The 12,025-nt window shown below is 42.9% G+C and overlaps 1 protein-coding gene across 2 annotated transcripts in view; it reads right to left on the bottom strand.

Annotated features, from left to right (window-relative positions):
- The window catches only part of LOC124615543 (UDP-glucosyltransferase 2-like), an 87,581-nt gene that overhangs the window by 25,002 nt on the left and 50,554 nt on the right, over nt 1–12,025 (bottom strand). For both annotated transcript variants that reach the window (XM_047143514.1, XM_047143515.1), the window contains exons 2-4: nt 10,969–11,388; nt 10,319–10,578; nt 6,943–7,108 (exon numbers count right to left, since the gene is read on the bottom strand). In XM_047143514.1, coding sequence (XP_046999470.1) covers nt 6,943–7,108; nt 10,319–10,578; nt 10,969–11,388 — 846 coding nt within the window. The remainder of the gene's footprint in view (nt 1–6,942; nt 7,109–10,318; nt 10,579–10,968; nt 11,389–12,025) is intronic.

The following is a 12,025-nucleotide window of genomic DNA, read 5'->3' as shown; positions in this document are numbered from 1 at the left end:
TGTACTACATTAAAACATGTATGCTGAGTTTTTTTCCCAGTGTCAATAACATTTAGAAACTAAGCGTGTCTGAAATCCCACCTTCCTCAAGGGTAGCTAGATATTTGGATCAACAAATACAAGCGCGCAGTGGAACCACAAACAGAAAAAATACCTGGCCACTATTCAAACTCATGGTTTGATTTACAAGGAAATTCGTATAAGCCTATGAGAGTTGCTGAGGTACCTGATTACGAATCTGAGCTGAAAACCTGTAATCAAATAAAAAATTTATTATGCAGCTCATTGGACCTAACACTGTGGTTCAAATGGTTCAAATGACTCTGAGCACTATGGGACATCGGAGGTCATCAGTCCCCTAGAACTTAGAACTACTTAAACCTAACTAACCTAACGACATCACACACATCCATGCCCGAGGCAGGATTCGAACCTGCGGCCGTAGCAGTCGCGCGGTTCCGGACTGAAGCGCCTAGAACTGCTCGGCCACCAAGGCCGGCCAACACTGTAGTAAAAAATAAAAAGAGACGTTAAATAAATACGTATTAAGTGGTATTTTAGGAAGTTCGTCCAGTTGAAAAAAATATTAGTGATAATTTAAAAATTGTGGAAAAAAACGAATATAAATAGGCTTCAGTAATCGGCGCTGTAAAAACTGCAATATTCCTTTACTGTTACTCGGGAATTTTCAGGCTCGAATACAGGTGAATCATTTGCTACCTTTTTTTTATTTTATTATTATTTTTTTTAAAGTTGCAGATACAGGGATGAATTGTCACGTTACACATGAGCAAATGTTGGTTATTGTTATAGTGTGTGAGAAAAATTGGTGGCATCTTCATAATAGGTTATCTATGAGCTAAGCTGTTAACTCTGATTCGAGAATAATTTGTCTGGGCAGGGCAGTTGCGACGAGATAATCATAAAGAGGGAATAATTAAGAAACCACCAGTTGGCCACGTAGAAAAGGATTTCTGTCGTCAACATAAATTGCCTCCCAGGTCATGTAACTTTTACATGTAGAATGTAAATGTTGCTTTTTTCTCATCGATTTGTATTTATAGTAATAACAATTATTCGGCGTCACTATTACTAATACACGTGTAAAAACACGACAGGTGGGTTTAATACTAAACGACCTGTCTGAACTAAGATTGTAAGAACATTGTGTTGCAGACCTATTTAAGGAACAGTTGTGGCTTAATACACAGTACATTATGCTCAATCCATAGACATTCCGTCGTCTCAAAGATATATCAAAAAACTTTCATAATTAAAAGATGCAAAGCTTAATAGAGTCAGACTAAACGTACGTTGCTCTTCAACTCGAGAGGTCCTACGTTTCTTTGATTCACACGTATTATGAACTGAGCCGACGTCATTACAGCACAGCAAGTATAGCGCCTTTGCGAGTGGTGTAGTTTACTCTTCCATCCCGTAAATAAATGTTTTCGTCCTGTGCTCGTACAAAGTCCCATTATTATACATGTACAGGCGGTCACTTGGGTTATTTTCGAACGTGCGTATGAGACTACTGAAATGTTGAAACCGTGAATAAAGTAATTGTAAATGAAAGCTCACATCTTTTTAAAATGGTGGCGAAAACCATTACTAAACAGGAGCGATTACTAGCGATCGGCAAACAAAATCGAGATATGCGCACAACAGTTCTTTGTGTCACTTCTTCCGTAACAGCTGAATGGGATGTCACATCAAAGATATGGATTTTAAACACGCTCCATACTCTTTATCTAACTAAAATTCAATTGATCTAAAACGCATATTATTTGAGCAGCTACATTCCTGTGCAAGCACGGTGTGGTTTGTTGGACATAAAATTACACTGAAATTGCTTATCACACAATCAAGTCTATGTGCTTAGAGGACTATAGTTTTTACTGCAAAGTAGAAACTACAGTCTATTCATTCGCTTGCCGCATCGAGAATGGCACAAACCATTAAAGAGATTCAAAAATCAGGCTGTGTTGTACATATGAGTTTAACTCAGAGTTTATGTACAGTCAATGTTTGAAGGTTAAATAATTTAAAGACGAAATGTCGATGAAGAAACAGTAACATGTAGCAAATGACATGGCCAGCAGGTACATAACTCAGAAAAGAGGTATTATATAGGAGAAGCTAAACATTGCCTGAATCAGTGTAGGATAACACATGCAGTTGTGACATAATCATAGCTGTATTACTAAATGTACAAATGAGTTTATTGGAGCAGCGGCCTTTTCACTTTTTTGTAAACATTAATTACGCAGTCGATGATAACCCATTGGTCAGTCGTTGTGAATGAAGTAAACAGACGCTCTGCAGGTTTTTTAATATTGACAGAACTGTTGTGTCACTCGATCCTACTTGTAGTTTGCCTTTAAAATATTAAAATACTGTCATAATCTACTCATTAAAAGGTATAATATTAAGGTAAAGATTTAATACAATAAGTTAAATATTAAAGTGACCAACTGTGTCGATGTGTTGAGGCAAAATACCCACACTTTTTTCATCTAAATATTGAGAATGATATTTGTTACAATTTTCAATGAACTTTAAACATAATTTCAAACTTTTCCTCGCTTATCCTTCCACGAAATAATGAAAGGATAGAAGTATATAGCTTACTAGCTCTTCTCTGTTGATGCAATCAAACTTCAGCATCAGGCATCACATTTTAACTTATTATATCTTTACTACTAACTCTGTTAGCAACACATTTTGCGCATTTTATCCACATACACCACTGACCATACCAACGAAATTATAGCATGGTGCGATACACGGTTCAGGAGGGATGACATCGTAACCACTGAGAAGTCTGAGAAACCATCAGCTTTTCTTAACACGGAGCGCAAATTACCCAAACTATAGTCATTCAGTGTTTCATAATGAGAGAACATAGCAATTTCCAACGAACTAGAAACACTATTGATTTTTTTATTCGTCTATGAGAGAACAATCCGAAACTAACAATATTCATGCTGGAGGCCCAATATGTAACACTTTAACTCATTTGTAAACTAATCAGACATCTGAAACTTTTTTACACAGGGGAGCTGATTCTTTAAAGAATCGGGGCTGAGGGTTAAATGTTTCACGAAATAGAAATTGCTATGTTATGTTTTCTTTCCTTATTCGTCATCTAAATGCAAATAAGGAATCCCGGTGACTTGATATAGGCACAGCGAAATAGGACAGAAACATGCTACTTGGTGTTAGAGGTTTCCGCAAAGTGGAGTCGCATATCAAAAGCCACAGCGACAACAACATCAAGATCTTCGTGATAAGCCGTTCAATTCATCATTGTGCGTTTCACGATATTGTTTCTTCAACGGTTTGTGCTTGTCTGCTCTTCAGATTCATTATCGTTTGAACATCGACAGTAAACAGATGCAGAGCTCTACAGAGGAATGATCTTGATGGACCGTATAAGAGACATTTCTCCTTATTTTAAAATTACTATGACGGAAAATAAAATCCTAACGACAAGAAATAATTCATGTATAGTAGTGAAACTACGGTAATCCATATGTCTACGTAATGCATATAAGTGATTAACGTTTCGTGTTCACAAGTTACTGTAAGCGCGAGTGTAGTTCCTTAAAAAGTAAAATGCTGGTACATTAATAACCGTTGAAACCCCCAGAATGTTGAACGCAAGCACGAAAGGGTTGTGTTCGTACAGTTCCGGATGTCTGCTGGTGGGCTGGTTCTCCATGACTGTTGCACTTAGTCTATCGGTACAAGGACGGTTAGTGCTGGTTGTGTATGCCACTGTAGATGTCGTCAAGTGATGACCCATACGTACTCGACTGGGGACACATCTGGTGACCGAGCAGGCCAAGGCAGCAGTCCGCATCTCGTGGTCGTGCGGTAGCGTTCCCGCTTCCCACGCCCGGGTTGCCGGGTTCGATTCCCGGCGGGGTCAGGGATTATCTCTGCCTCGTGATGACTGGGTGTTGTGTGATGTCCTTAGGTTAGTTAAGTTTAAGTAGTTGTAAGTTCTAGGGGACTGATGACCAGAGATGTTAAGTACCATAGTGCTCAGAGCCATTTGAACCAGGCCAAGGCAGTATGTTGATGCTGTGTAGAACATGTGGGATTACAACAACGGTATGTGGTCGCGTGTTATCCTCTTGGAAAACCCCTCTTGGGATGCTGTTCATGAATGGCAGCACAACAGGTCGTATCACCAGACTGTCGTACAAATTTCAGTCAGGTTTCGTGGGATAACCACGAGAGTGCTCTTGGTGTCACGCGAAATCCCACCCCAGACCATAGCTCCAGGTGTAGGTCCAGTATGTCCAGGCCACAGACAGTTTGGTTGCAGGCGCCTTCTTCTACCTAACTCAGCTTTATCACAGACACCGAGGCATAGCCAGTTTTCATCAGAGAACACAAGAGACCTCTGCACCGGCCTCCAATGAGCTCTCGCTTGACACCATTGAAGTCGGAAACGGCGGTGGTTTGGGGTCAGTGAAATGCACGCTGCAGGGCGTCGGGCTCGGAGCTGTCCTTGAAGTAGCCGATTAACAGTTCGTTGTAACACAGTGCTGCCAACTGCTGCTCAGATTGCTGCTGCAGGTGCAGTACGATGCGCCGGCCCCACACGTCCGAAACGATGATCTTCCCTCTCGGTAGTGTCACGTGACCGACTGGGGCCCGGTCTTTTTGCGACCGCAATATGTACAGTGGCCGCATTCCTGCAAAATCTTTCTGCAGTATTCTCGTAGCCCTAATACACGAACCTGTTCAGACTCGGTGACCTGTTGATAATGGTGTCTTCGTCGTCTTAAAGGCATTCTTGACTAACATCAAGTCGCTACGTCCAATCTCAACAGTAACTAACTGAGACGACCGTTACAGGGCGTATTTAAGACAAGCCTGATTTGCGTCGTCATAGTGGCGCTACTAGGGCCACTCTTATACAGCCGGCGCGAAATCTGAATAGACGTCAACTTTCAGATGTAGAAACACGCTTACCAACTGTTGCTTATCTCGCTCATTCTTCGAGTTAGGAATCTTTTCCGTCGGTGTATCTGTATTCGGTTTTACGTGTTCAAACAAGTAATAAGTTCAATAAGTTCTTAAATTTGTGTTCCGTTTTAAGAAAAGCTAGTTTCTCAGGCTTCTGAACGATTATGAGGTCAAATCTGCTGCCCTATGTTCGTACAATGATACACTACTGGCCATTAAAGTTGCTACACCAAGAATAAATGCAGATGATAAACGGGTATTCATTGGACAATTATATTATACTAGAACTGACATTTTATTACATTTTCACGCAATTTGAGTGCATAGATCTTGAGAAATCAGTACCCAGAACAACCACCTCTGGCCGTAACAACGGCCTTGATACGCCTGGGCATTGAGTGAAACAGAGCTTGGATGGCATGTACTGGTACAGCTGCCCATGCAGCTTCAACGCGATACCACAGTTCATCAAGAGTAGTAACTGGCGTATTGTGACGATCCAGTTGCTCGGCCACCATTGACCAGACGTTTTCAATTGTTGAGAGATCTGGAGAATGTGCTGGCCAGGGCAGCAGTCGAACATTTTCTGTATCCAGAAAGACCCGTACAGGACCTGCAACATGCGGTCGTTCATTATCCTGCTGGAATGTAGGGTTTCGCAGGGATCGAATGAAGGGTAGAGCCACGAGTCGTAACATATCTGAAATGTAACGTCCACTGTTCAAAGTGCCGTCAATGTGTGCAAGAGGTGACCGAGACGTGTAACCAATGGCACCCCATACCATTACGCCGGGTGATACGCCAGTATGGCGATGACGAATACACGCTTCTAATGTGCGTTCACCGCGATGTCGCCAAACACGGATGCGACTATCATGATGCTGTACAGAACCTGGATTCATCCGAAAAAAATGACGTTTTGTCATTCGTGCACCCAGGTTCGTCGTTGAGTACACCATCGGAGGAGCTCCTGTCTGTGATGCAGCGTCAGGAGTAACCGCAGCCATGGTCTCCGAGCTGATTGTCCATGTTGCTGCAATCGTCGTCGAACTGTTCGTGCAGATGGTTGTTGTTTTGTAAACGTCCCCATCTGTTGACTCAGGGATCGAGACGTGGCTGCACGACCCGTTACAGCCATGCGGATAAGATGCCTGTCATCTCGACTGATAGTGATACGAGGCCGTTGGGATCCAGCACGGCGTTCAGTATTATGCTCCTGAACCCACCGATTTCATATTCCGCTAACAGTCATTGGATCTCGACCAATGTGAGGAGCAATGTCGCGATACGATAAACCGAAGTCGCGATAGGCTACAATCCGACCTTTATCAAAGTCGGAAATGTGATGGTACGCATTTCTCCTCCTTTCACGAGGCATCACAACAGCGTTTCACCAGGCAACGCCGGTCAACTCTGTTTGTGTATGAGAAATCAGGTGGAAACTTTCCGATGTCAGCACGTTTTAGGTGTCGCCAACGGCGCTAACCTTGTTTGAATGCTCTGAAAAGCTAATCATTTGCATATCACAGAATCTTCTTCCTGTCGGTTAAATTTTGCATCTGTAGCACGTCATCTTCGTGGTGTATCAATTTTAATGGCCAGTAGTGTATAATTTTGTAGACACAGTCAAAGGTGACTTTAGGGCTAGCTTTAACTAACCGACTGTTTGATATAATGTGCTTATGTGGACCTCAGAACATTTCAGTGGATTGGTTCAGTCAGTAATAGAAGTCCCCTTGGATGAAGAAACAAGAAATAATAATGACAAAAAGCAAAGTAAGTAAGGCTCAGGACATATTGACCTCTATGTTAATTTAAGTATGAATTTTTTCTATATAAAACATTGTAATCAACAAATTCAGAAGCATAACACTGTCATATGGAGTGTAATACATCCATCCAATCATAAGTGCCGTCACTGGGTCTCGGTTGTAATTTCGTTATGAGGTACAGACTCACTTTTGGAAGTGGTTTCGCAGCTGTCGGAACATGTATGCCGCCGACCTCTACGACGTTCGGCAGCAGCGGTCGAGGAAAGTTGATGCTAAAGTGGCTGTTCACCAGCAAAAGGCTGAGATTCTTCACCAGGTCTAGCGTCTTTGGTACTTCGTTCCCAAAATACCCCCTGAAATGAAAATGAATTTTACAGTGAAGCGATAATCTGTTCTAGTCAGGTAACAAAAGTAACAAATAAAATTAACTGCATAAACGTGCAACTTGCTACCTGTTGTAAAATGCGAACTACAAAGCTTCAAGAAATCTAATCAAATTAATGAAGAAATTTATCCTGTGTATTTCAGTTTTGGATAGTCCAGGAGGTAGGGCAGTTCTATACAAGTTTTATATTTTAATGATACAGTGTGTGTAAGTTGCATAATACAACGCAGCACTGAAGGAAATAGTTGTAGTTCAGTGTAGACCATTTATTAATACAACTATCAGAACTAACGAATGCTGCAGACATTAAGCAGTTTGCTAAGTCTGCACTGCACAGTACTTTTATAATTGGTTGGTTGGTTTTTCTTCTGTGTATTAGATTACAGATTAGAATACTTCTTCATGTGTGTAGAAAAAAAACGTCTGAAGCACGGTTCCGTATTGTTGTGAATTACTGAGACGATTTTTGAGTGGATCGTTCATTTTGGCAGCTAACTGAGAGAGTAAGTTATTTACTTGCATTACTATTTTATTTTGATGTAGCTGTTAGTAAATCATCAGGACAGCCAATGGAAAGTCGATTTACTTTGTCTAGCATCATTGTTTACGGTGAACGAGCCCATCATGTGCCGCTGGGAAGTTTCAGAAATGAATTTCTTTGTCCGTTAAGAGACTCTGTGTGAGAAATTCAGTCGGTGTACGAAATTTAGATGGAATGTAACGGCAACTAGATGCAGTGGATAGGAGCCCTATCGTATCGGAGAAAACAGATATAATGCAGAAGCCACGTACCAATAAATACCGTGTAGAGGTATATCAACCTTAGAGAATAACTTGCCCAAAGTTAATGAAGTCTTTAAAAGAACAAACGATTGCTAATGGGCGAAATGTGCTTTCGTGCTCGCGTTATACAGTAACATTAAAAGTTTTCGATTAACTTTAGTAATTTACGTTTCAGGTTCAAGGAACGTTCCGAAAGAGTTAAAACTCGACAGATTTCTCCTGTCAGCACCTACTTTATATTGCGATCACGCTATGACGTAAAGTATGCTATTTTCGTATTAAAATATACTCAGGTTATTGTAAAGCAGTCCACTAATACTGTGCTGTCAAATAACAGTTCAGTAAGAAGAGTTAATTAAGAGTCGAACAAAGAGAGGTGCATCGTTTCCACCTACCAAATAAGGTAAACACAATTAACGAGAACTTTTTGTAAAAATTGTGACTGAAATGTTTTTAATATTATACATGCTACTTATAACTGTTATTTTACTACCAGGAACATCACTGCATGACCTGCTCGGTAGCTTAACATTAATCTTGTTATCCTCAGTACGTATTTTATGTATATCTATGTACAGAAGATGATTGTATGGTCAACAGATTGAATAACAATATTAAAACAATCACCCATTCACAGAAATTTGACTAGTGATAATGTAAGCTAGTTACGAACAGAATGAGCGTTCCACCACGTAGATTTATAGCGCTTTAATTACAAAGATTTTTTGGACTAAGATTAGCTAGGTTTCAGGGAGGATATCAGGGAGACGATTCTGACATTTCTGTTGGTGATGGAGGAGAGACCATAAAATTCTACATATCTTCCAGCGCTCTTGGTCTAGAGAACGTCTTTCACAATGTAGGGTGAATAAAAGGTTGACATTTCCTTGAAAACTAAATTATACAGACACATACAGAGCACGTGCGTTAATAATAGAAACTGAAGATCAAGAAAGACGAGACCATCTTAAAAGATGTGGAAGGCAAGGTTGAAGGTTATCACAACTGGTTAACAACTTGTACACTGAACATGCGATAAACTAAGTTAAAGAAAATTTCGGAACAGGTGTAAAAGGGCAGGGGAACAGAACCACTGGCCGCGCCGAGTGGCCGCGTGGTTTGAGGCGTCATGTCACGGACTGCGCGGTCCCTGCTGCCGGAGGTTCGAGTCCTCCCTCGGCCATGGGTGTGTGTGTTGCTCGTAGCATAAGTTAGTTGAAGTAGGGTGTAAGTCTAGGGACCGATGACCTTAACAGTTTGGTTCCTTAGGAATTCACACATTTTGAACAGAACCAGTGCTAAAGTTCGCATACACAGGACTCCTCAGCGCCGAACGTAAAGGAGACACAGGGGAGCTGTTTAAAGGAGCGGACAACACACCTAGCACGGTAAACGGATTAACGATGAACAAAAGCCAATGTGATGAAGAGTATGATGTCCTGCATAACACCAATGTAGAAACAAAACCGTGGTAGACGAAGTGAAAAAATTGACTCCAGAAAGATATCAGATATAGAAGGGCACAGCCGACCAGTGCTTTCATAAACAAAATATTCCGTCCGAAGAGGCCTCGGAAGGACCAACGGCACCGACCGATCGCCGTATCATCCTCGGCTGCTAGGCGCCACTGGATGCGGATATTGATGGGCACGTGGTCCGCAGACCGCTCTCCCGGCCGTTGTCAGCTTTCGTGACCGGAGCCGCTACTTCTTAGTCCAGTAGCTCCCCAGCTGGCCTCACAAGGGCTGAGTGCACCCCGCTTCCAGACAGCACTCGGCAGACCGGACTGTAACCTGTCCTTGTGATAGCCAAGCCCAACAGCGCTTAACTTCGATGACCTGATGGGGAACCGGTATTAACACTGCAGGAAGGCCATTGGTTTTGGTAAAATACCTCCACTGAAAGAATTTTAAATGAAGTGATACATAAGAATGTAAAATTAAATGGAAAACTGAATTACGAAATGAAGACATACCAGACAGTATAGGTCAGAAAAGAATATGGAAGAGCCCTACTAGAAGAAGGGGCAGGTCAGTGCAACATCTGCTATGGGTTGGAGGAATAGTTAACTGGAAGGATCACTAGAGGAGAATATTAACAAAGGCAGTTATCCACTAGAATATTCAATGCAGGTAGGAGTCATTTGTAACCGTTACACAGCTATGAAAACGCAAGCAAACTATAGGGAAAGAAAGAGGAAACCACAAATCCACTTGGCAGATTGATAACTATAAAAAATCGATTCAAAAAATTTCAATCGTTTTCAATATCATGCGAGTTTTCTGCACTACATTTACAGTGCATGGAGCTGCATCTTTTGTAATAAGTCGTGGTTCTATTCTTTACGTTTGGAGAGCATTGTCAGCAAGAGGAGCCATAAGCGTTCGTTTCATACCTGTTCAGTTCGTCCACTGGTCCTGGAACCAAGAGGTCAAAGCCGACGCTCGTGGCAAAGGTGGACACCGTGTTGGCGAGGCGCTCCCAGAAGGTCATGCGCGAGCTGAAGGGCATGAAGTAGTTGGGTATGTAGGCCGGGTTGTCGGGGTTGCCCACGCGGGGGTTTCCCCAGGGCAGCATCACACTGCTCGTCATCCCCACCACTGGGACTCCCCCCAGGTGGTGGTGGAAGGCTGCGAAGCAGTCCGGCCCGAACACCTGCAGCAGTTTGTAGGTATGTTGCCTTGTACACCAGCGACACGTGGGCGAGATGAGACAGATGCGTTTGAAACGTGGTGCTGCAGAAGAATGCTGAATATTAATTTCGTAGATGGAATAAGTAATGAAGAAGTACTGAACGGAATAGAAGAGCGAAGAATTTATACTAAAAATTTAGTCAAAGAAGGGATCGGTTGATAGGACACATCCTGAAGCATCAAGGAATAATTGGTCTGATAATGAACGGCGTGGGTAAAAATTATAGACGCTTGACTAGAGCGAGCATTTTCAAATGGTTAAGGTTGAAACAGCTAAACAGAGATGGAGAAGCTCGCATTGGATAGACCGACGGGAGAGCTCCATCGAACCAGGACGGAAGATGTTCTTTACCTCGAGAAGGATGACGTCGAACTTTTCCTTGTTTTTGATCAGCTCTTTGGTGACCGGATGCTCGAAGTTGGGCCTGCAGAAGGACTGCATCTCGAACCAGATGAATTTAATCATGCTGGAGCTCATGGCGAAGTCGATAGAGAAGGTATTGACGATGGGAGGCACGGCGCCCTTGAGGCTGCGGTCCTCGTAGGTAGGCGGTGCGTTGTCCTGGGGGAAGTGGGAGAGCACGGTCACGTGGTGGCCGCGGCGGGCCAGCTCCAGCAGCAGTGACCGGAACATCACCCAGTGGCTGTAGCCGTGGTAGTGGAACAGCGCCAGGGCCCGCAGACCGTCGCACAGCGGCGCCTGCAGCTGCAGCACCGCAGCCAGGCACCAGCACCACGCCGACAGCGACGGCACCGCGCCCCGGGGCCGCATCTGGAACAGAGCCGAAGCAAAGTCAATATCTCCGTGACGCACAACGCCTCTCTTTGTAGCGCCTGCCATTGAAGTTTGTTGAGCGCTTCGGCAACGCTTTCGCGCTTACTAGAACATCCTGTGATGAAACACGCCGCTCTTCGTTGACTCTTCCCCATCTCTTCTACTCATCCGGCCTAGTAAGGCTCCCAGACTGATCAACCATACTCAAGAATCGGTCTAGCCAGTGTTTTGTAAGCCACGTCTCTTGTGTACAAATTACATTTCCTTATGATTCTTCCAATGAATTTCAGCAGGGCATCTCCTTTAGTTTTATGTAATCATTCTACTTTTTGTAGCTACTGGATGTTATCCTTGGGTATTTTACGGTATTTACTCTTTCTACGGATTTATCAACAATGGTACAACCGAACAGTACTATTACTTATGAGCTATCAGCAACATTTAGCAGGGATCCCTGCACCAATAATTGATCCTTTCCGGGTTTTCCTGCAGACCTCTGCCGTTCAAACCTTGCTATACAGTATCGTCCGCAAACGATCGTTTGTAAACAATAACACCCCTATAACCTTCCTTTAACGTACTTCCAAAATTATCTTGCCGTCCGTCAAACTCGTCCCATTGAGAAGAACATGTT

Source organism: Schistocerca americana, chromosome 5 (assembly GCF_021461395.2).
Source record: "Schistocerca americana isolate TAMUIC-IGC-003095 chromosome 5, iqSchAmer2.1, whole genome shotgun sequence".
NCBI classification, from domain to species: Eukaryota; Metazoa; Arthropoda; class Insecta; order Orthoptera; family Acrididae; genus Schistocerca; species Schistocerca americana.
Note: the sequence above shows the minus strand (reverse complement) of the source record. Positions and strands in the feature narration are given on the sequence as shown.